At 48.8% G+C, this 25,562-nt stretch overlaps 1 protein-coding gene across 9 annotated transcripts in view; it reads right to left on the minus strand.

Moving 5' to 3' along the window:
• LOC146831037 (RING finger protein 151-like) overlaps nucleotides 1-25,562 on the minus strand; it is a 313,078-nt gene that overhangs the window by 51,831 nt on the left and 235,685 nt on the right. For all 9 annotated transcript variants that reach the window (XM_085605257.1, XM_085605254.1, XM_085605256.1 and 6 more), the window contains one exon: nucleotides 6,013-6,175. In XM_085605257.1, the coding sequence (XP_085461383.1) occupies nucleotides 6,013-6,175 (163 nt within the window). The remainder of the gene's footprint in view (nucleotides 1-6,012; nucleotides 6,176-25,562) is intronic.

The following is a 25,562-nucleotide window of genomic DNA, read 5'->3' on the forward strand; positions in this document are numbered from 1 at the left end:
CCTTATTCACGGCTTGATAAGCCGCTTGTGCTTCTCCAACTAACAATGGGGCAAGATAAAAGGGCCACCTCTCTCCTGCCCAAGCACTTGCCCTTGCGGCCCTTTCAAAATTCAGAAAAAAAGCCAACGGATCTTCACCGGGGGTATACTTCTGAAGGGGGACCACCGTTCCCGGAGGTGCGGCCGCTCTGGCCTGACCGAGGGAGGCCATGAGAAGATTTTGTCCTTCTGCCAATTTTACCAGATTATCGGCTTGTGTTTGGATAGCCGAAGTAAACACAGCCTGATCGGCTTCCGCCTGGGAGGAGGTCCGCTCTGTTGCCTACTCCATCTTAGCCTGACTTTCCTTCATTTGATGTATGAAGGTTTCCATCCTGTATCGGGTGGAGGTTCACAGTCCAACGTCTCCTATCTGGCTCGCCACTTGTCGCCTTCACCATGTATTCCCTGTGTATAGATCAAGAATACGGCTAGACGATATACGAAGTTTGGGGGGGGTTTTATTTAAAGTTCACAAGCACTAGTTCGGTCTCTCTCCTCTTCCTCCTCCTCCTGGTGTAGACAGGCGCGCGGTGGTCTTCTTCCTTGTCCGGGGTCCCTCTTAAACGGTGGCCTCCGTGGACATGTAAAGAAGGGAGAGCAAATATTTAGGGGTCTGTTCTTGTCCTTTGAGGGTTGTGAGGGGGGGGGGGGGGAAGTGAGGAGTCACCGGGGACCCCCACCAAAATCACACGTGGATCAAGAGGAGCTCTGTGGGTGAGTCGAGTCCTTCTACTCCCACAACCACTGAGAGGTAAAGTCCCGTCACCTCCCTGGATAAACCACCCCAAGACAGCTATCTCCCTCCCCGTGGTGACAGTAAGCCCAGGATTCGGCCCCGTACCTTTCCCAGCCCGCTCCTCCAGGCGCGTGGCAGGGCGAGACGCCGTGTAGGTGGCCTCCAGGCTCTGTAGTTCTCTCGGGTCCTCCGGTCCAGACCTCCGTGTCTCTTCCTCTGGTAGTCGGAGGAATGGTGAAATCCCCCTTGAGTTCAAGTATTGTGGGCTCTAGTGTGGTCATATTTCACTCCTTCATTTCTCCTTACTATGACAATATGATTTGGCTTTCCTCAGGAGTACAGCCCTAAATATGCATATTGGCAGAGGAGACAGAATGGACGTTAAACTTGAATTATGATTGTACCTCTGTTCGCAAGATCTCTAAACACTCCAAAACCATATGTTTAGTCGTCACTGGTCAAGACGTCTCTCATGCAACCAGGTGTAATTCAACAGACAATCAGAGATCTCCTCCAGCATGATACATGAACCTAGCACCCACGATAAGTGAGTCGCCGGGAGAAAGAAACGGTCAAGTCTAGAGAAGGATGACTACTGTAATATCTATGTTGAACCAGGCTCATGTTCTCCAATGGCTTCCTCTTTTTCAAGCACACCATTGCAACACAGATTATCCTTAGCTCCATTATGCAGGATGGCTGCTTCTCAGCAGTGCATGACAGGTCAGGGAGTGGATGGGCTCCCACTGGCTGATGCGCACGCACACAGAAATTATGGGTTACATAGCATATTGCTCATGATCATTGATGCACATGGATGCAAAGAAGCTGGGGACACAGACTGTTCAAGTTGTGACAAGACTGTTATGAATGGATCAATGTGACATCATGCCAAACAGAAGGTGCGGTGGATAACAGTTCATAGTAGCTCTAAGGGACACTTCCAATATACTGTGCCATCATTCTATCAGAGATGGCTAAGGTCACGCAGTCTCCTGGGGCTAATAAGAGTGGTGCTTCTTTTCATGGTCAGATATTGCAGGGGGCAGCTGGTCCTCATGTCTTGAGCTTCCTATTAGTGTGTCTTCTTAGCAGTCTTTCTCTTCACCCACAGGAACAGAAAGCTGCTTTGCAATCCCTGGCTCTGGAGAACATTAATGTGGTGGACTGTCCCTGGTCAACCTTTCCTCTGCACTGTGCATTGTGCTTGGCTCAAGTCAAAGGTGGACTACTTGATGGTTTCAAACTCCCCCTTATATCTAGGAAATCTAGCAGTTAAAAATAAATACACAAGACACTCAGAGTCTGAACTATACTCAAACAGTTGAAGGCAACCATTTAAATTGAAGTAAATTAGCATCTGCTTGTCCTCTAGTTCCATTGTGATGAGACATCCCATAAACCCAGCAGTGCAAGTTGGGGTCTGAATCCACAAAATCCAACTTTCAAACTATATAAGCATGTGGCTGCATCCCTTCTAAATGAGCGGGACACCGATATAGAGGATGGGCTGGACACAACGTTTAAGAGGGTCTGAATATATTAAAATGCAGTCCTTGGCCTTCCCAGTTCATTTCAGCAAGAAGGGTAGGGGCAATTGCAATTTCTCAGATTCAAGTGAAATATTCTTAGAGGCTACGGATTGACCTCCTTACACAAATTTAAACAAACAGAAAGGCTTCCAACTCATTCAATTTTACATTTGTGAACAAGTAATCTAAGGAGGAGAGGGGCAGCATATTACATGCATCATACTGGGTCTATAACTGAAGAGCCTGAATAAAGGGCACCCGTCATATTCCCTGATGTACAAAAGCACCCAAAATTAAAACAACATTAGGGAAGTGAGAGTTTTAATCATGGAGAACAGAAAAGACGTTTAATGTGAATTAGCAGTAATGTTCTTGCACTAGAGGCTTCAGGCTAAGACCAAGCTATAGCCCTTCCATTATTGAAATGCCCCAACGGTCTATTTAGCCATTACTTGGTCTAGGGAAACATAGGGTGAAGTCACACTTTAGTGCACTCTCCGCTTCATCAACATGTAGCATTCACCCGTGGAACACCACTCTTGTAATATAAGCTCCCTGTGAAGTGTGCTAGGTAATATAAATGTTCTCTGATCAGAAAAAAATTACCAAGATCACCTAGAAAGAAACAATCTGGAACAGGATAGCATAGGGTTACTGTTCCAAGGATATCCAACCCAATGCAACCCACATCATGGCAAAGTCTCAAGATCAACTGCCTTACAAAGTTTATCCATGCCAGCTTACCCATCAATCAATCAGTCAGTCAGTTGACTTGTAAAGCGTGACTTGTCACCCATGAGGGTATCCAGGCGCTGGCAGGGTCCATGGTCTCCGTCGAAGAGCCAGGTTTTTAGTGTCCTGGAGAGTAGGAAAGGTCCTGAGGTACAGGGTTATGCAGTTCCAGGCATTTGCTGCGAGGTAGGAGAAGGAGCGTCCTGCTCTGCTGAGTTGTATGCGGGAGATATGGGCGAGCGCAATGAGGTGGAGGGGAGGTGTCTGGATGGTTTGTGAAATCTCAGGTGGTGGTTAATGTAGGCGGGTCCAGAGTTGTGCAGGCCTTTGAATGACTGGGTGATGAGCTTGAACTCTCATATCTTCTGAACTGGTAGCCAGTGGAGTTTTTTTTGAAGTGGGGGTGATATGGTTGTGACGAGGGAGATCCAGGATCAGTTTTTCTGCCGCTTTCTGGATGGTCTGTAGTCTTTGAACTAGGTGGGCCTCGATTCCTACATACAGGGCGTTTCCATAGTCCAGTCGACTGGTGATGGAGGCTTGGGTGATGGTACGTCTTGCGTTTTGGGAAAGTCACTTGAAAATCATATATAGAATGCACAGGATGAAGAAGCAGGAGGATGGCACTGCATTGACTTGGTACCTTGCGGTGAGATTGCTACATCCAGGAGGTGACTGTGTTCCAGGTAGATGTTATGTTATTGATTGATGGCTTTTTCAATGACTTTGGACGGTGAAAGGGAGCAGGGAGATGGGTCTGTAGTTGCTGAGTTTCTTAGGGTCCCATGAAGGTTTCTTCAGCAGGGGGTGACTTCTGCATGCCTCCAGTCTTCCAGGAAGGTGGCAGAATCCAGTAAGGTGTTGAGTAGGGTGGAAAGTTTGAGGCCGATCCGGGGTGCTCCTGGGTTGAAGATTTGGTGGGGGCATTGGTAGGATGAGTCCCATGAGTGGATGGATTTCATCCTGAGTGGTGAGGTGGTTCCAGGTGGTTAGCCTTGGGATGGTCGTGTGTGTGAAGGAGTGGCTGTTGAAAAATTCTTTGGACTTGATTTGGGGGCAGGCGTTGCTGTAGATTTGGGCAAATTTGTTGTGGAAAAAATTGGCAAGGCTGTTGCATAGGTCCTGAAAGAGAGAGCTGTTGCTGTTTGCGGGTTTGGTGAATTCCGTGATTATGCAGAAGAGCTCCTCACAGTCGTTGGGGTTAGCTTTGCTGCGCGATGCCAGAGCTTTTTTCTTCATCCCATGTAGCTGGAGGTGGTATAGGTTGAGTGCGGATTTGTAGGCGGTTCTGATTCTGTTGGCTGGGTCTTTGTTGGTGCGCCACTGTCTCTCTAGGTGCTTGCAGTGGACCTTAGCTGTCCTGAGGTCCTTGGTGTACCAGCTGTCTTGCTTGGTGGATCTTCTTTTTCGTGTTCTTGATGAGGGCAACAGTGTCAGTGCAATCAGTGTTGAACAGCGCAGGTGTTGAACAGCATATCCAGCAAATTAAAATATGGGTACCTAACACAACCCATCTTGCTTAGAAGCAAATAAGGAAGACAGTCCTGTGAATGGATCACAAGAAGCTAAAAAGTATATGTCAAAGAGAGTGCCTATCAGCTAATTACTGACTGGTTTGCAAATTCTGCGGTGCAGGTCTTTCAAATGTACAGTGCAGCACAGCACTTTTTGTCCAACTGCAGCATAGACACAAGATGGGAACTCAGAGAAATGTAGGTGCGTAGCTATAAGGATGGTACCCAAGCAGCAAAGGTGATACAATTCCCTCAGAAACATTTAACATACAACCAACCCCTCCCTGTCACTTTCTGCCACCCCCAACACACTAATAAATAATGAGAAGTAAAAAGGCAACACAGCCTGTTAAAGCACTCAGTAGTAGACACTTTCCCACCATGGGCGTACTGGTATTAACCACCTTATCAGGCAAAACAATGTACAATAACATTTGTGACTGTTACCACTAAAGTATTGGCATCACAGAGATGGAACAGTTTCTGGAAGAAGGGGCTTGCTGTTGGCACTTTGAAGCTCATCTCCCAAATGTCAAAAAATAGAGGAAATAATTTAAAATTCTGGTGATAGTGCTTGTGGTAGATGCCAATCTCCTAGCTGTAGACTGGCACTTGTGCCTTTATAACCTTCTGATAGTTATGAAAGAGAATTGTTTTTCTAGGATGCTTTTGCTTTTCAACAATTCTAATGTATTCAATATCGATTTTGCAATGCCCACACTAGCTATGTGGTTTTTGGGCAGAGGATCAGAGCACGGTCATTACACTGGAATGGGCTTCTGGGACAATGAAGTTCGAACACATTTCCTGAACTGGAGAGACTGTGTGAACTAACAGTAAGCCGAAGCATTCTGACGAATCTTGCTTTCTTCCTCAATGGAGGATTGTGCCAAGAGACCTAACATTTCCCAAATTGCTAATTTCAAGTTGATTTAAGTACTTTATCTTCATTTGATTTGTGTGCTTTGAAATTAAACCTGCAGGCACTGTGTTGTGAATGTACTACAATCAGACCCTGGACCCACACCTCTATTACTGGGTGTTGCTTTGCAATGAGTACAACATGGTTATATAGCAACAAATGGGTACAGTTTATCGGAGGAAAGACCGCCTGGAAACTATGTACAATGAGACTTAGATATGCAAGAAACAACTATCCTTATGACAAACCCATTAAATCTGACACATATTACAGAGTATCTGGTTTTAGATACCCTAGACTAAAAATGAGTAGAGTAAAAGCACAAGGCATTATACAGACAGTCTTAAAGGATAAGCCATGTTGGAGACGTTCACCTGGCTTGCTTTATCATGGCACAGCATGACAAACTATAGTTAAAAAATTGTAAGAGTAAACTGGAGTCTGGAACTTCAGTGCCGCTTGAGAGTAGCCTGCACATTACACCGACTGTTAAAAGAAGATGCTGTAGAGACCTTAGATGTTGACATGTTTCACCTGAGTAGCTCGAGCTCTGTCCTCAGCTCCACAATGCAGTTATGCTGCAGGTCCTCTGCACTGAGGATGGCATAGCCACAGCCATTTGGGCACTCGCGGCTCCGATGCTCACACAGGGCTAAGTGGCCTTCCAAATGACGCCGCTCAACCTGAACTGGGCAACCTGAATGGAGAACATGATAGACATATAAGCATCCACCACAGATATTCATCCTGTATGTCTAGTAGTCCCACGGCGGCAATACTCAAGTAAAACAGACTGTGAGCCAGCCAGGGGTATCCATAGCTATGTCAAGGACATACCCACAAAGTAATTGTCTCACGGAGAACTTGAAATGGGCTACTCACCTGAAAATTAAATACGTTGTGTGGTTACATATGGAGGGCAAAACCAATAGGAAAATTCCCTGCCCACTCCTCGCAACTTGTTATTTTCAGCTTTATTTGACAGGTACATGTGTACTTTTGACATGTACACTTTCCCTTCACAAACCCGAAGGAATTCAACATTCATTGGTTGTCTGCTGTTGTGCAGTGCTCAGACTGATTCTCCACCACATGAAAATGAGCTGCAGATCACTGAGTTGATGATTGGTGGCATGAAGATTTACAGGGGAACAATGAAGCCCTGGTGAAGTGAAATAAATGGCTATTAGAGAATATCTGACACACACAGAATGAATAAAAGATGGGTTTCAACCATGTAAGGTACTTCTAATAGGTCTTCTGTGAAGGGGCAATGTGAGAATGTTTCATTGAGAAGAGCCAAACGTGCACAGGGCTCTTTAACCAAAACCTTTGTACCTGCTGGATGAGGCTAGTTAGTCACTTATGGTATGCTGATCTCATGTGCTTGAACCACAGTTTCACAGATGCTCACAAATACTGCACAAGTAATCAGTAACATATTCATTCTATAGCTTGTCATCAGTCACACGCAGACATCTGTGATTTATTTTTTAAACATCATTAACAGTTCTGTTAAATCTAAGTGACAAACATTTAGAAGAAACATATAAAAGGTGAAGGAAGGAGTGCTAGGAAACAGTCTAAGCCACTGTCAATGACTCTAGGTAGCATTCCAACCCATGGTTTTTCGCTCACTGTGTCAGTCTAGACAGACGCCTGCCTTATGCATATACGTACTAACCAATCTCCTCATGGTAAAATTGTACTGGAATGTAACCTGGAGCGATCGCCAGTGGCTGAGATTAATCTAAACAATATATGCATCACCTTGTTGATGCCTAAGTACAACATGTATACCCAGGCATGGGTCCTGCACTCTCAAAGGCCTTAAAATGCACCCAGTCAGGATGTTCTGTCCCTATGAGGAGCACGGTCACTATGGATTTGTATATGGGGGACCTCTGTTTACAGTCTCATGGTGGGCGAAAAATGATGCAGTAGAATGCGGCCTGTGCGATCGCTCGTGGCTGAGATAAATTCAAGCATAAAATCTACCACATTACTATTTGTTGTAGTAGTGTCCTAAATGCGACGGGTATGCCCAGATGTAGGTACGGTGCTCACTGGACTCAAGCTGAACCCTAGTGACAAGGCCCCAATAGCCCAAAACCGGTCTGGGTTTGATTGTGTTCCCTTCTTGGGGGGTCTTGCCTGGCAGTTTGGGATGCATTGTTTCCATGAGGAGCAGGGTCAGTACTGATTTACATATGGTGAGCCTCAATCTAGAGTGGCATGCTGGGAGGAAACCGATGGACAGGAATGTAATCTGAGCACTTATCAGTGGGTGACGTTAATTCAATTCACATTCCTATCTGATATAAATGATTCAGTGAGCTACTGAAAAGCCTTACAACCGGACTGTCATTCATAAGGACACTGCATTCCTCCAAATGCACTAAGAGCTGTCCCAGAGAACAATGCTTGAGCTAGAGGTCTGAGAGCGCATTAAGGACAGGTAGAGAAGGTAGTTAATCTGCTCAGACTGTGCTTCCATAATTTAATTGCTTGCTCTTTCATCTCTGTTGAGGAAAGGAGCTGTACATTTTTTTTTTTTTTTTGTTTTTTTTTTTTGGAAACCGTTTATTACAGAATCCAAAAGATATACAAAGATGGGCCTACAACCTTCAGGCCGGCCGCTAGCAAACAGTAAGAGCATATAATACAATCAGTAAACACACGCTGCGGCGTGAGAGAGGTCACAGGAGTTGAAAGAAGCGTTGGCAGCCACACCGTCCGGACCCCCACATGACGGTTTCATTTTTATATAAGAAACGAAAAACAAATCCACAAGGCAGCCAATAGTCAAAGCAGCAGCATGAGCTCCCCTGGGGAGGACCCTACTGATCCACAGGAATAGCGGGGGGGGGGGGATAGGTCGGGACGGAGACAAAGTGAACTCAATGCCCAGAACCAGGGAGACAAGCAGACTAAGGAGACGGGGCCAGTGACAGATCAGGCGTCAGCGGCGGGGTACAAATTCCGCCACGGTAGGTGTTCCAGGGGCCCCACACTTTCACCCACTTCCCAGGCTTACCTCTCGCAACATACACTACCTTTTCCCGAAACATACACCAATCCATGTTGTCCTTCCACGCCGAGACCGTTGGCAACCTCTGGGAACCCCACAATTGTGCAATATCACGCTTGGCCACCATATATCCCAGAGTCACCCACCACGTCTGCGGCACTGAATAGTCGGTCGGCTCCCACACATTTAGCAGACATCTCCTCGCCTCGGGAAGCAGCGTCACATGCGTGACCGCCTGCAACACCGCATGCACACCACGCCAGAATTGCGCCACCTCCGGTTATTCCCACAAAATATGGAGGAAGGTCCCTGAAGAACCACACCCACGCTTACACAACCCGTCCACGGCATAGCCCATACGCATCAGACCCGGCCCCGTAACATAGACCCTATGGAGTATCTTGAGCTGGACGAAGCGAAGGCGAGCCGGTATGGCCACCTCTTTCGGGGATGCCACCGCAGACACCCAGTCCTCGTCATCCAGCTCCAATCCATCAGCCCCCCACGCCTCACGAAGGCTAGTCAGCAGTCCCGAGCGATCATTGATGAGCTTTTTGTAAATTAATGAAATCGTGCCGTCCGGTACATGCCCATCCAGCACTCTATCTTCCAGAGGGGAGTACTCCGGGATGGAGGCAACATCCGGGAATACGGAGCACAGCGCGTGACGGACCTGTATATATCGAAAGTACTCCCTGTCCTGCAACTGGAATTCCGTCTGCAGCACCTCGAACGTTTTGAATCCCCCCCTCGTCCAGAGAACGCCCACCTTGCTGATGCCTATCATGTCCCACTTCTCAAAGCCCTTCGAGGTCCACAGGGAGCCCAGCCGCTCAGATGCATACAGTGGCGTCGCCCGGGTCAACCGATCCTTCCACCCCATCGCCAAGTTTGCCGCGTGCCACACCCGTACCGCGACCCGCGTAGGGCCCGTCAGACGTGCGTCGAGCGACCTAGAATAAAGCGCCCGACTATAGTCGCCACCCGGCAGTAACAGTTTATCCATTTCAAAGGCCGGGTTAAGAGCGGGCCCATAAAGGCCGTGGTTTATCGCAGCCAGCTGGGAGGCCCAGTAATCCCGTTTGATGTCTGGGAGGGCGACCCCCCCGTCGTACCACGGGAGCGTCAGCTTCGCAAGGGCGATACGCGGCCTACCCTCCCAGAACAGGCGTCGCTGCAGACTCTCCACCTCGCGAAAGTAGCGCGCCGGGACAACGTCCATCGTGTTCTGTAAAGCGTATAGGAAACGTGGCAGCGACATCATCTTAAACAATGCCGCACGGCCGAGTGGTGAGAGCGGCAAGCGCCTCCAACGCGCCACGTCATCCTTCAGGCGCTGGAGGGGGGGGAGCAAGTTCTGTTGATATCGGGCCTCAGCGTCCAGGGTAATGAAGATACCCAGGTACTTAAATCCCTGCGGAGCGATCTGGATAGGACAACCCCGCGGAAGGATAGGAGCCTCCCCGGAAAGGACATACACACAAGATTTAGCCCAGTTGATGACTAAGCCGGAATTGCGGCCAAATGAGTGCAAAACATCAACTAGTACAATCAGTGATTTACGCAGGGAAGCAAGGTATAAAAAAATATCGTCAGCGTAAAGAGATACGCGATCCTCATACTCGGGGGTCCATCGGAGACCACGGATAGAAGGGTGCCACCGCAGCCACTCCGCCAGGGGCTCCAAGGCAAGCGCGAAGAGGAGCGGTGATAACGGGCAGCCCTGCCGCGTGCCCCTGCCCAGCTCAAACGGAGCCGACACTCTACCATTCACCGCCACCTGCGCCAGCGGTCCGGAGTACAACAATTTCACCCAACCAATGAATCCCAGGCCAAAACCAAACTTCGCCAGTGTCGCCCAAATATATGGCCACTCAAGCGTGTCGAACGCCATAGTGGCGTCCAGGGACGCCAAAATGGCCGGCTCTCGTATGAACGGGACCCGCGCGAGCACCCCATGCAAACGCCGCAGGTTGAGCGCGGTGTTGCGATGAGGGATAAAGCCGGACTGATCCTGGTGAATCAGATCGCACACCACGCCAACCAGCCGATTAGCCAGCACCTTGGCGAGGATTTTGGGTTCCGCATTCAGCAGCGAAATGGGCCTGTAGGACGTGACCCGATCCCGCGGCCTCCCCTCCTTATGAATAACCACGATAGTGGCCAGACGCTGGTCCAGCGGGAGGGAACCCGCCGAGCGGGCCGCGAGGAACATAGCACGGAGATGCGGCGCCAGCGTATCCGGTCGTAGTTTATACAATTCGATGGGAAGGCCATTAGGACCCATGGCCTTGCCGGAGGCGACCGAGCGTATGGCGAGGGCAATCTCCTCAGATGTTGGGGTCGCGTCCAACAACACTTTATCCTCCTCCGAAAGGGAAGGCAGCGCAATGTCTTTAAGTAAGGCATGGGAGTCCTCTTCCGAGCGGGAAGATACCGGGGAGTACACCCCACGGAAATATTCTGCAAAGCAATCAACAATTTCTCCTGGGTCAGTGACACACACACCATCCAATTTCTCAATCGACGGGACAACTCGACTCGCTCTCTCCTTTTTATCCAGCCACGCAATCAGTTTACCAGCCTTATCACCCACATCATACAGTCTCTCCTGTTGCTCTCTACTGAGGCCCCTGGCTGCCTCCGTGACGAGGGCCCTGTAGTCCGCCTGCTTGAGTCGGAGAGCATGCAATTTGTCCTCCGTCACCCCACACTCCAAATCACCCTCCAACTCAGTTATCTCAGTTTCAACACGGGTCACCTCCTCCCGCTCGCGCCTCCGGGAATGGGAAATAAGGGATAGGGCCTCCCCCCGGAGTACCGTCTTAAACGCCTCCCACAGAGAGACCGCAGACGACACAGACCCCACATTGTCTTCAAAATATCGCTTAAGGGATTTAACCAAATCTGTGCGAATTGTGGGGTCACGCAGGTACCAGGGATTAATCGGGACCAACCTCCCCTCCCCCCTCGGGACAATGTCGAAGGTCAACAGGAGCGGGGAGTGGTCTGAAATACCCCGCGCCAAATGTCGTACCTCCCCAACCCTCCCAGCCTGTGCCGCTGGCATTAAGACATAATCAAGCCTCGAAAGACTGCCATGAGCCCCGGAATGAAAGGTGTACTGTATCTGCGTAGGGTGTTTCAACCGCCAACAATCCACCAGCCCCAAGGTGTCCAAGAGGCCGGACAACCACGCTTGGGCACGGGGGAGATCCCTAGGGGGGTGACGATCCTCAGTCCCGGAAACCACAGCGTTAAAATCCCCCCCAACCACTAGAATCCCCTCCGGAAGGCCAAGGAGGAGGCGCCCCAGATCCGCAAAAGTAGTCGTTTGCAACCCTGGCGGGACATAAACAGAGACGAAAACAATCACTCTACCCTCCAATCTACCCACCAGAACCGTGTACCGTCCCCTGTCATCATGGAGCACCTCATCAACTTCCAACGGGAGCGAGGTCTTAGCCATAATGCCCACACCCCTCGAACCAGACGTGAAGCCCGAGTGGGCCATAAGGCGATAGCCCCGTCTGTTCATGGCACGAAAGGAGTTTCCAATGAGGTGTGTTTCCTGCAGAAAGACTATATCAGGTGAAATTCGTTTTAGGAACTGCAGGACCACCCCCCGTTTTATCCTGTCCCCCAGTCCGTTAACATTCCAGGACAAAAGACTCAGTCCCCTACCCCCCATCATAGCCGAATTCGATCAATCGCCCCCCAGAGAGCACTTTAGGAATAGCACAACAATACTTTTGCCTTGTGGTACAAATAAACCATACCCAACCCCAACCCAACAGCCCCAACAAAACTCCCCCCTCCCTGCACCTCTGCATGAGCCCAGACAGCCCCCCCAACTTGCAGTGTGCCTGTCGCCCCTATGTAATTTAAACTACTAAGACCCCCTAGAGGAGGAAGGAGAACCCCCTCGAGACCCCGCACAACCTCCAATGGAGGGGAGACAAGACACAACAGACAAAAGACCCTAAGCTTGGCCGAAAGTGGCATCATCCGGAGTGAGCCCCCGTGTCAGTACCTCAGACCCGGTCCGGTGGGCACTCTCCTCCCGCTGCCCCCCCCCATCATCCCGACCATGACCCCCAGACAAAGTGTCCAGCCAGTCCCCGGCCGTTTCAGGACGGTCAAAAAAGTGAGTGCGACCATCCACCTCCACCCGCAGCCTGGCCGGGAAGAGCATGGCGTATTTTAAGTTCATGCCTCGAAGCCGCTGCTTGACGCCCAGGAAACTCAGTCTCTGCTTCTGGACCGCCTGGGTGAAATCGGGATAAAAGTTCACCTCCATGTTCTCCAGCTTAATCGGCCCTTGCAGTCTGGAAGCTTGCAAAATCGCATCCCTGTCCCGAAAGTTGAAAATACGGGCAATAAGAGGCCGCGGATGGGCTCCGACCTTCGGTCTGCCTCCGGGAACTCTATGGGCCCTCTCCACAGCAAAGAATTTACTCAGTCCTCGAGGCTGGAGATGGGTAGTGATCAGGTCCTCCACAAAGAGATCCGCTGCCGACTCCTCCCATCCCTCGTGTACTCCGATGATACGGATATTATTCCTCCGGGCCCGGCTTTCGGAGTCCTCCAGGCGCCGATCCATGAGCGCACTTGCCTGACGGAGCCGGTGCACCTCCGTTTGAAGGGCCGCCACCTCAGTCGTGAGACCCGACGCGGTGTGGGCCAAAGAGTCGACCCGGTCATTAGTCTTAGAGAGATCAGCTCTCACAAGGTTGACATCAATGAGGACCGCATCGAGTTTGTGTGCCAAAGTGTCGAATTGCTGGCCCACTGAGGCCTTCATCTCAGCAATGGCGCCCATGACGTCTTGCTAAGTCAGATCCGTAGGAGCTGTACATTTTTAACCTTGCTTATATACAGACAATGATCAAACATTGCTTAATGTGACAATACTCTACTGCAAATGGTAGAACGGCTCGGACGCCATCACGCCAGCGCACACTACAAAGAAACAAGCATCCTGTGACCGATTTTGGGGTATCACCTCTCATCAGCCTGTGGCACAGTGAGAACGTGTCAAGACTGATTTGCATATGGCTGGGTCCAAACCGCCTCCCAGACACTGGGCTGTACGGGGCCGAAGTCACAGTTAGTTTGGGTCCTCGGGAAGAAGGTTGGAATATATGTGACAGTTTTAATTAGGAGGTAGACATAAACAAGGGAGAGGTTAGCAGCCACTTGGAAAGTTCATCCACAGGTCTCAAAACAGAAAGGAGTCATGCAGTCTCTTGACCCGCTTCCTAACTGTCTCAGAAGCGTTTCTTCAACTTAGTCAATCTCTCTCGCTACTACCTGGCGCCACAATGTCTTTGAGAGGGGTCAGGAGTGGAGAGGGCAGTTGGTCCGCCGTGATGAGGGTCAATAAGAGACCAACCGATGAATGGGGAATAACACAGAGGGAGCCTCTCGGTAGGATGAGGCACCCAGATCAGTACACAATGATCTGAGTCATGCCCAGGCAATTCAGGCACATTGACTGGTGCGCGTATGGATGGGTCGCACCAGGCACTTCAGATTTCAAACACGATGAGTTACTAATTCTTCACCTCTCTGGTCAGGAGGCACAATGACCGGTGCACGTCGAGTTGGGTTGCACCAGGCAATTTCCGCCACACAGCGAAGAGTTGCAATTCCGTGCCTCTTTGGAAATGAGGCACAACATCCAGTGCACGATGATTCAGGGTGCACCAGGCCAAGTTCAGCAGAGCCACATGAGGTAGAATGAGGCACCTCCGAGGGTCACATCTTGAGAATTGAACACCGCACGCAATGAAGATGCGGTCGGCGTGTCACACAAGAGAAATGCGGTACGACCAACGAAACAGGCCACACAGGGTCCCGCAACAGGAGAATCTGCTCACCACAACTAGGCGATTATGAGTGTCGTGGTCCTTGCAGTACGGGAATCACACGCCTCAGATGGGGGCAAGATTTCTGGGGCTCTGTACTAGGCAATCCAGTCTCCAGACACAAGCCTTAAATCCACGCTACCAGTTTGGATTTAGTAGCCCAGGTGGGCACCTGTGAAGGCACCGCTCTCCAGATATAATTGGAAGATGATGTAAGCCTCTCGGTGGGAGACATTTGATGTCGCTGAGATCTCCGGGAGAACATGAGGCCTGTCAGGCCCTTGGAGAGTACACTTCAGGGCGCCACACTTCAGCAGGTCCTCGGCCCAGGCCAGTCTCTATTTGGATAGTTATCCTCCATGTGCACAGCAGTGTCCTCTGGAAATGTGCACCACGCAATCCGGGTTCTACGGTCCCATGCCCCCCAAGCATATCTCACCCTTTGCTGGAGGAGGGCACCTGCAGTTATTCTGTTGTGTATCTTTGAAGTTGGGTGGTTTAGGGGTTTTTCTCTTTGAATCACAGATGTCTCCCCTAAATAGTCATAGTCTTAGAGTTTTATTAAGTGCACATATCACCCAGAAGGGTCTCAAAGCGCTGCAGCGATTGCTGGTGAAGACAAAGATAAAACAGCTGAAATTGGGGGAAATGTGGGCGGTCAGAACAGCAAGGTTTTAAGCTTCTTTCGGAACTGTTTATGATCCAAAATAGTGCGAAGCTGCAATGGGAGTTCGTTCCACAGGCTGGGGGCTAGATGGGAAAATGAGCAGCCACCGTGCCTGGCGGTTCGCACCCTGAGTGGGGTGAGAAGATGTTTAGTTTCAGACCTAAGGTTTCTGTGAGGGAGGTACCAGTTTAGTTTGTTGGCCAAGTAGCTTGGCCCATTCTCCAACAGGGTCTTGTGTACCAGACAGCTGATCTTAAAACGGATCCGCTTCCTTATAGGGAGCCAGTGAAGGGTTTTCAGACTGAGCACTGATGGGGACCGAGGTGGAAGGTTTAATACTAGCCTGGCAGCTGTGTTCTGTGAAACCTGGAGCCTCGTGACCAGCTCTTCGGTAATTGAGGCCAACAAAGCATTTCCATAGTCAAGATGATTGATGATCAGACCTTGGACAAGCGGCTTTCTTGACTCTAATGGGATCCATCGGAAGATCTTACATAGGCTCCTCATTAGGTCAAAACAGGTGCTCGCTATTTGGTTAACCTGATCTCCTGCAGGCACCTAGAGAAAACCTGGCGAAACCTAAAAACTACAGAAAGTCGCAATGACCACAAGAGCGCCCTGAAGGAATACCACCAACTAATAAGAGACACCAAACGGACCTTCATAAGAGACAAGGTCCAGACCAACGCAACCAATGCCAAGGAACTGTTCAATGTCATTCAGTAGCTCGCAAAACCCACCTGCAAAACCACGGACATCACACCTTCCCAGGAACTCTGCGACAAGCTCAGCACCTACTTCCATCTGAAGATAAAGGCCCTTTATGACAATTTCAGTGAGCCAACGACGAGCACCACCCCCCTACCCACCGCCGCAGATACACCGACCATCATGTCCTGGGACCCCCTGACCGTCGAACACATTGCAGCGACCATGAAGAAAACCCACAGCACTGAGACCGCCCTCCTTGGCGCCACTGACGACATCCGCATGCTACTTGACCAGGAACACACCGCGGCCCTCATCCTTCTAGACCTCTCCGCAGCCTTCAACACCGTTTCACACCGCACTCTCGCAGCCAGACTGCACGATGCGGGAATTCAAGGAGCCGCCCTTGACTGGATCCAATCCTTCCTCTCCGGCAGAACCCAGAGGATCCGACTGCTGCCCTTCCTCTCCGAACCCACGGAAATCAACTGCGGAGTGCCCCAGGGATCCTCATTCAGCCCCACGCTTTTCAACATCTACATGGCCCCCCTCGCCGCCATCGTCAGACAGCACTGGCTCAGTATCGTATCCTACGCCGACGACATACAGCTCATCCTCTCACTCACAAAGAATCCCGAAGACACCAGACTCTGTTTCCAAGAAGGCATGAAGAATGTGGCAGCCTGGATGAAGGAGAGCTGCCTGAAGCTAAACTCTGAGAAGACCGAGGTCCTCATCCTCGGTCCCTGCACCTCCGCCTGGGACAACACCTGGTGGCCCTCAGCCCTTGGGAGCCCACCCACCCCTACAGACCACGCTCGGAACCTCGGCATCATCCTCGACTCCTCCCTCTCCATGAACCGCCAGATCAACGCCGTCACCTCCACTAGTTTCAACTGCCTCCGCATCCTCCACAAGACCTTCAAGTGGATCCCCTCCGACTGCAGAAAGACCGTCACCCACGTACTCATCACCAGCAGACTAGACTACGGTAATGCCCTCTAAGCCGGAATCAACAAAACTCTCCTGCACAGACTCCAGACCATCCAGAACGCCGCAGCCAGACTCGTCCTCGAGACTTGAGGCCGAGTGCAACCGAAGATAGGCTAGATAGATCTTTTTTGACCCGGAAGCCCACCAAGAAAGTGAGCCGACCAGTGAATTGGAAGAGCTGGGGGGCAGCAAATGTTGGGCAAATTGGAGAAAATAGGGTCCAATAAATGGCCAGCAGTGTGGGTGGAGCCCGAATTGCAAAGCAGAATGTTCATAGCTGCTAGATCTCAAATAAATGCAGCGCTAATAGCACGTCGGGTCATCAAAGTGCAGGTTCAGGTCACCCAGGATAGTAAAATTAGCCTGAAAAAGTGAACTGGGGGTTACGGCAAGTTTGAATAACGCAGCCTCACAGCCCACGAAAGGTAGATGTTCGAATTTGCAAGTTTAGGCGTTGTTATAATCGCAATGTCTCCCCCCATTTTGATTCCCCTATCTCTCCTAACTATTGCGTAATTGGATGGCACCATGAGTACATGACCCAACACCTACGAGGCCACCACTGGCTCCCCGTCGAGAAGAGGGTCACCTTCAAACTCCTCACCCATGCCTACAAATCCCTCCACAACATCGGACCCAAATAACTCAACGAGAGAGTATCCTTCCACGTACCCAAGAGGAACCTCCGCTCCGCCGACCTCGCCATGGCAGAGGTCCCCCGCATCCGCAGACACAGAACAGGCGGGAGAGCCTTCTCCTACATCGCAGCCAAAACCTGGAACGAGCTCCCTGTGAACATCAGACGCTCCCCGACCCTGCACACATTCAGGAAGGCCCTAAAGACCTGGCTCTTCAACTGTTCTGAAGCTACCCCCTCCGCCTCTGCCCCTCCCCACCCCCAGAGCCTTGAGACCCTCACGGGTGAGTAGCGCGCTTTACAAACCCCTGATTGATTGATTTCATGGATAGTTTATCATCAATTTTTACTCCAAGGTTGCGTACCGTGGGTTTAGGAAAAGGACAGGAGCCAAGACTACGGGGCCACCAGTCGTTGGACCAGTGTTCATGAGCCTTGCCAAATAATATGATCTCTGTCTTATTGGCACTGAGCTGCAGATAGTTAGCTTGCAACCATAGGTTGATATGAGTCATACAGTTTTTGAATCTGATTCTGGTATCAGTTGGGTTAGGACCGAGGGTGATTAGTAGTTGGATGTCATCAGCGTAAGACAATTCGTCAAAATCATATGATCTAATCAGCTTGGACAGAGGTGCCACATACAGATTAAAAAGCATGGGACTAAATATAGATCCCTGGGGTACTCCCTTGTCTACTATCCGGCTATAAGAAGCTAGGGTGCCCTGTGGCACTATGGTAGTTTGGTCTTTTAAATAGCTTCTGAGCCAGCTTAGGGCTGTTCCTCTGATACCCATCTCCCACAGTCGTTGTTCTAATATACTATGGGAGATGGTGTTGAAGGCGGCCGACAGGTCTAACAGGACAAGTATGGCTGACTGTCCAGTGTTCTGGGCGAGTCTTATATTGTCGACTACCTCAACCACAGAGGTTTCAGTACTGTAACTAGCCCTAAAGCCTGACTGACAGGGGTCTAACAGTGTGTGGCTTTCCAGATACGTTGTTAGCTGTTTGTTGACAAGAGAGTCAGGGGGGGAGTAAGGAGATGGGTCGATAATTGCTGGGCTCCTTGGGATCAGCTGAGGTTTTTTTTAAAGAATTGGCTTGACTCTGGCTTGTTTCCATTTAATAGGGACCATTGATTGAGTTAAGGACATATTTAAAATGTCAGTGAGACTTTTGAGAAGCACGGAGGCCATCTTTGTCAAAATATGGAGCGAGACAGGGTCGACAGGGGAACCAGACTTAATTTTGAGGAGTGCAGTGTTAACTTCTTCTTCAGTAAGTTCGGAAAACTCTTAGCAATGCTATGGGAGGTGTCGTCCGACTTAGGATATTGCTGTTCAACGTTCTGATTGAGTAGGGTGTTATGGATACTGTCGACCTTTTCCTCAAAAAAGGCAGATAGTGTGTCTACCCAGTCTTGTGCAGATGGGCTGTCAGATTGGCCTGGCGGTGGATTAGTGAATTCTTTTAAAATATTGTAAAGTTCCTTTAATGAGTTAGCAGCCTTGTCGATTCTATTGATAATGTCGTTTTTTTGTGTGCTAATTTAATATTTTCTAGGTAACGTTTGTGAATATGTTTGTTTGTAAGCCTGTCTATCCTACACGCTTTTAGATGTTCTCCAGTTGCGTTCGGCTTTCCTGCTAGTTAGTTTATCGGATTTTAGAGATTCCGTGAACCAGGGTGATGCTTTATGTTTGTGTTTGACCTTTGAGAGAGGGGCAGTAATATCAAGGGCCTGTGTAATTGCATTCTCAAGGGTGTCTACTACATGGTCTATGTTTTCAGAGCCTATTATACAGTGGGACTGAAATTGGATAGGAAGGACTTTAAACTAACTTTCTTCCAGGGTCGATAAGTTTCTGTTCGTTGCTAGAATTTTCATGTACAGTAACTATTTGTGAAGGGAACTTAAATAGACTGTGGTCAGACCAAATTAGAGGGGTGGGAGGCTCAACCTTGGTGTTGGGGTCATTGGTGAACAGGAGGGCGAGAGTGTGGCCTGCCTGATGGGTAGGACCAGTAACCTTTTGTTCTAGTCCAAGCGTGCTGAGGTTAGAAATCAGCAGGTTAGTGTCGGTATCAGAAGAGAGTTCTGCATGGAAGTTCAAATCTCCAATAAGAAAGAAATAATCGGCTGCCAGGATGTGTGGGGCAATAATCTCCGTCAGTCTATTAGAAAAGCAGTTTTTTGGGCCTGGGGGTCTGTAGACTAGGGCACCTCTCAAGGTTCCCTAAGTTTGTTTTTCAAACCTGAAGATACAGATTTCGATCCAATCCAAGCTGATGGTTTCCAATATGCTGACCTTTGATTTGTCCCTCAAGACTATTGCAGGCCGCCCCCTCTCTTATAGCTTCTGTCAAGTCTAGGCAGTTGATATTCAAAGGAGAAGGAAATTGTCACATCAGGTAGAGCGGCCTCGTGAAGCCAGGTCTTGGTTATAAGGCAAATATCTGGCTTTTCTGAGTCCAGCGAACTATTAAACTATAGACCCGCAAGTTGTTTTGGTTGATCGACAGAGTTCTCTCCTATAGTTTTTATAGACATTGGTTTAACATAAGGGATGGATTCAGGTTGAGGCCTTTTCAAAATGATTTTAGGATTGGATGCTGAAGTAGAAAACGCCTCAGGGCAGTGTATCAATTTGTCCCTATATTGTTTATTTAGTCGTATGAGTTCTTCGCTCGAGTATCGGTAGGCTGCCATTTAGCGGAAGACAGTATAATCCCCTATTGAAAGAAAAGAGGATAAAGAAAAAAAGGCAGGTGTTCTCGCGGCAGTCAGGACTGGACGGGCTTGCCTTTGGCGCGTCGATTGTAGGCCTGATCTTTAGTGAGGCCATGATTTGGCCTCTACCTTCAATCTATCTCATTCAGCTCTCAAATAGCAGAGGCTTGCCGTTGGATGCCCATGTTTTATGGCTGGCAATTGGGGAATGCACAGACGTGCTCACCCTGCCCTCTGATGTTCACTGGAGCCAGACAGCACGGTCCCCAAGACTCATGGAGCATAGAAATGTCCACATTCTATAAGTAAAAGACACACAATTGATGGACGGAATGCAGAACAAATCAAAACATTCACCCCCAGTCAAGAGATCTGAGTTAAATCCATCATTCTTTTGCTCACCATGCCACCCCAGTTTAGACCTGCCCATATGCAAATCAGTCTGGACCCTGTGCCTCATGGGAAGAGTCCAGCCTGAACTGCCAAGCCAGGTCCTCCCTGGACCGGAAACAAGAATCCTAGGACCGGTTTCGGGGTTTCACCCCTCTTCAGCCAGGATAGCTTGATTCCAGTGGCACAGTGAGCCCAGGACCCACGTCTGGGCATACCTGGCGCACTTAGGGCGAGAAAGCAAAAGACACACAATTGATGGAAGGAATGCAGAACAAATCAAAACATTCACCCCCAGTCAAGAGATCTGGGTTAAATCCATCATTCTTTTGCTCACTAGGCCACCCCAGTTTAGACCTGGCCATATGCAAATCGGTCTTGACCCTGTGCCTCATGGCAACAGTCCAGCCTGAACTGCCAAGCCAGGTCCTCCCTGGACCGGAAACAAGCATCCTAGGACCGGTTTCGGGGTTTCACCCCTCTTCAGCCGGGATAGCTTGATTACAGTGGCACAGTGAGTTTTTTGCATTTGTCACCCCGAGTGGGACGGGTATGCTCAGACGTGAGTCCTGTGCTCTCCATGCCACTGGAATCAAGCTATCCTGGCTGAAGAGGGGTGAAACCCCGAAACCAGTCCTAGGATGCTTGTTTCCAGTCCAGGGAGGACCTGGCCTGGCAGTTCGGGCTGGACTGTTCACATTGGGCACAGGGTCAAGACTGATTTGCATATGGCTGGGTCCAAACTGGAATGGCATGGTGAGCAAAAAAACGATGGATTTAGGCCCAGATCTCTGTACTGGGCTGAATGTATGACATTGTTCTGCATTCTGCCCATCAATAGTTCTTTTTTCATTTGTCACCCCGAGTGGGACGGGTATGCTCAGACGTGAGTCCCGTGCTCTCCATGCCACTGGAATCAAGCTATCCTGGCTGAAGAGGGGTGAAACCCCGAAACGGGTCCTAGGATGCTTGATTCCAGTCCAGGGAGAACCTGGCCTGGCAGTTCGGGCTGGACTGTTCCCATTGGGTGCAGGGTCAAGACTGATTTGCACATGGCTGGGTCCAAACTGGAATGGCATGGTGAGCAAAAAAACGATGGATTTAGGCCTAGATCTCTGTACTGGGGTGAATGTATGACATTGTTCTGCATTCTATCCATCAATAGTTCTTTTTGCACATTCTATAAGTGGCATTGCTAAGGTAGTTATGCCATAACCCCTTTACCAATGGAAAGGATTTGGCACTGCGAATCCATTGATATGAAACATCATGAGGCTGCTCCAACGCAATCCACCATTGTAGAGTGAAGTGTTGTCAACCATTTCCCCATATGAACTTATGGGCATAGCAGGCCTCATAGGTAGTGAAAACACACAGAATATCCTCACTACCTCACTATTGCGCACTCCGACCTGAGATGGCAGGAGAGACACATAGTTCCCAGCACCATGGGTGCCAGTGAGCCAGGAAGTTTTTGAGCGGGGGGGGGGATCTTTTTGCTCCACATCATTGCACTGGATCGTCCATGCAAGACGGACTGCGGGGTATTGTGGACACTTTATGGGACATTGGATGTGGGTCTAGATTGAGCTTGGTGGGATGTTGGTGGTAATTCCTTCTGGTTTTCGCTGTTGCCCAGTCACTGGGCGGCGGGGTTGAGTGTGTATTTACATGAAAATTAATAAAAGTCTGTTTAAAAAAAAAGAAAATGGGTGCCAGTGCGCCTGCCTAGGTCTGATTGGCAGACTGGACATGGGTTTAACCAATACGTGTGTCTCAGTGCACGCACTAAACTGCGTTGGCAGGCGCACGCGCAATCACGGACACCATAGGTGCGGGTGCGTTCTCACAGCGGCCTACACTGGCAAGCTGCTCATGAGTTTACCAACGATAGCTATCAGTGCACAGTCACCGGTCTGCCATGACAGATCGGCCCATGTTTCAGAGCATGAATATAGTGCCATTTCCCAACATGGATAGGAAGGGTGCGTGAACTTTCACACGGCTGTTGCGGTGGGAAAGGGCCCAAAGCAGGGAGGCCATAGAAGAGAATCAGGAAAACCCAGATGGAAAAAGCAAAAAGGTTCAGCGAACCTTTGCCTGAAGAGTATCAGATGCAACACAGATTGAGCAGTTGCAGCCCCTGTCTTGTTCATTATCCACCGACCCATTTTAAAGGAAGATCCATCACCACACCATGTGCCTTGTGTGAAGTTGAAGATCAATCACGGATGTCTGCAAACCAAAGTATGTAAAACCATCTCCCCTGTATAGCAGGGACAGGTTAGCATGAAGAGTATGGTGAGCCTGGCTTGAACCCGTTTGCACTCATTCATTGCAGAGGCAGTTGTTGTATCCTCAAGCTTCTTAATAGACTTTCACATGTTGAAGTCGAAGCTCCGCAAAGATGACATTTACATTTGTTTGATACCAACAAGTGTGTGTAAATTTTGGCCCTTTTCCCTTGCTGACTACATCCAACACCACACAAGACTGGGTCAGCTGAATAATGAATCAGACCAACCTCTAATAACTAGGTTTGGTATTTTCTATCAAGCTTCATGAAGACAATTGGAACCAAGCATGGTTTGTCAAAATTCTGTGGCCTTTTAATCAGAGTATTTTGTAGTGGAATAGAGAACTTCTGAGGCAGTCCTTTCAGGCAAGATCTGGGCCCTTTCTATTCAAGGGAGGTGCCTGCTGTTTTGAGGTTAAGAGGAATTGTGGTGTTGCTTCTGGGGTATAAAAGCAACACATTGTGTGTTGGTGCCATCTTTCTGGCCCTTTTGTACTTTCTTCTGAGCCTGGCTGCAGAAAGGGGTCGCCAATAGCTCTGTCCAGGACTGCAGAGTCATAGTGCTTTGAGAAGGCAGTGGTGGAACTGGAAGCAGCAACTGGCTGCATCCCGCTTGAGATACCCATGATAAGAATATTCATGAAAGGTTAACATGTCTACATCTCAATGGAAGGAAAGGGCCGAGGTCACAGGCGGTCAAGTAACCACTCACTATGGGTCCGATTCACAGAACTAACTTAAGACAAAATCCTAAACTTACTACTGTTGGTATTCACAGAAGTTAGGATTTTGTCTTAAGTTTGTCTTAAGACAAACTTAAGACAGACTTAAGACAGACTTAAGACAAACTTAAGACAGACTTAAGACAGACTTAAGACAGACTTAAGACAGATTTAAGACAGACTTAAGACAAACTTAAGACAAAATCCTAACTTAAGTCTGTCTTCAGTTTGTCTTAAGTCTGTCTTAAGTCTGTCTTAAGCTTGTCTTAAGTCTGTCTTAAGTTTGTCTTAAGACAAGCTTAAGACAAAATCCTAACTTCTGTGAATACCAAAAGTAGTAAGTTTAGGATTTTGTCTTAAGTTAGTTCTGTGAATCGGGCCCTATATATTTCAAGACAGCACGCTGTGTAGGTGGAACCTGCAGAGAATGCAGAAGGAGGCAGATGTCTGAAGTCAGAAATCAGCAAACCCAGTAAGCCTTTGATATTTCCTATCAGAGACAGCTACCGAGACCTGCAGAAGGTGGAGTTCTTAGATGAGTGTTCAGTAGGTGTGTTAAGATCACCCATTTGCTCAGCCTAATGCCACATGGAGGAATATAATCTGGCCTCAGGGCATTATGCCATAAGCCAAAAGCCTATACAATATCAATGTGTACGTAATATTATATTAATATTTAGGAAAAAAAACAGAGCCTATCCTAATTGGTGGCACATACAGATACCTATAACAGTCTATCTCAGTCTTCACAGTAGTGAGTTAAGCAAGACACTACCAGAAACCCTGTCTGATGGAACACAGCTGGCTCCCCTTGCTGTCCAACACCATTTTCAAAACCAGCTGTATCGCTTACAAAGCAATTGAGACCTGCGACCTGCACCCTACCTGCCCGGCTAGCAAGCTCTCCATCTTTGGTGGGTCTTGGCGCACCTGCAGGCAGAGCACCATCAGACTGGAGCCAAATAGCTGTGAAATAAAACGACAAACAAGGCAATAGGCCTTTTCCATTTATGTACCCAGGATCTTGAACAATATCCCTGTATCCATCGGAACCTACCATACCCCGCTCCATTTCAGAGTTGACAAGTTGAAGACACACCTCTTTAACAATCCTACATCATGATGCAATAACAGTCCACACACGAGCTACCTCTCCAATGATCTGTTAACTGTACCCTTCCCTTTGACCCTGTACAGCACTCTGTTGGCTTTTGACTCAAATTGAGCCAAAGGATTTTATCATATAAACAGACAGGTACAAAATGATGGAAAAGCTGGTTTGTCGGAACGACAAACAGTTTGGGAGAAAGCTTTTTCCTATTAACGCATAGTTAAAGAATCTCCAAATTCTCCATTTCCAAATGTCACTGGGTGTCACCTGCTGGTCTGGAACAAGTCCTAAAAAAAGCCTACATGAGGAGTGTTTGTGTAAGAGAGCTGCTTGAGAAATCTTTCTAACATTAGCTTTTATTGTGAGATCTGGCAATCATTCCAGACACCTTTAAAACGCTTTCAACATATAATGTATCTATTATTATGATGGGCTAAAGTGGACAATGAAGTTTAAGACTGGCCAGAGATGATAAACTGATGTTTATTCAGCAGCATATGTATACATCGAAAAAGAACCACATGAACCTTAACATTCATGGGTTTAAAGAAGCCTGGCCTGGGAGGTTCATTCGTAATGATTTTTAACTGTTCTGTTTTACCTGTCTCTTGCATTTGAATTTGCACTATTGTTTTTTTTTTTTTTTTTAATTGTATCTGCTGCTTTTGTGGAGTGTTTTATACTCCGTTTGATAATTTTTTACCTGCTTTCTCGAGGCTGCTCATTCGTGGGCGGCCATCTTGTTTTGCCACGCGTTTTTGCTGGTTAGCGCTCCAGTCTATGCACGCCATCCTGCCATTACCCTATTCATGGACACAGATCGGACACGCAGCGCCTGTGAGGTTCATTTTTAGTGATTTTTAACTGTTCTGTTTTACCAGTGTCTTTGAATTTGAATTTGCACTATTGGGGGGGGGGGATTAAA

Source organism: Triturus cristatus, chromosome 5_1 (assembly GCF_964204655.1).
Source record: "Triturus cristatus chromosome 5_1, aTriCri1.1, whole genome shotgun sequence".
Lineage (NCBI taxonomy): Eukaryota > Metazoa > Chordata > Amphibia > Caudata > Salamandridae > Triturus > Triturus cristatus.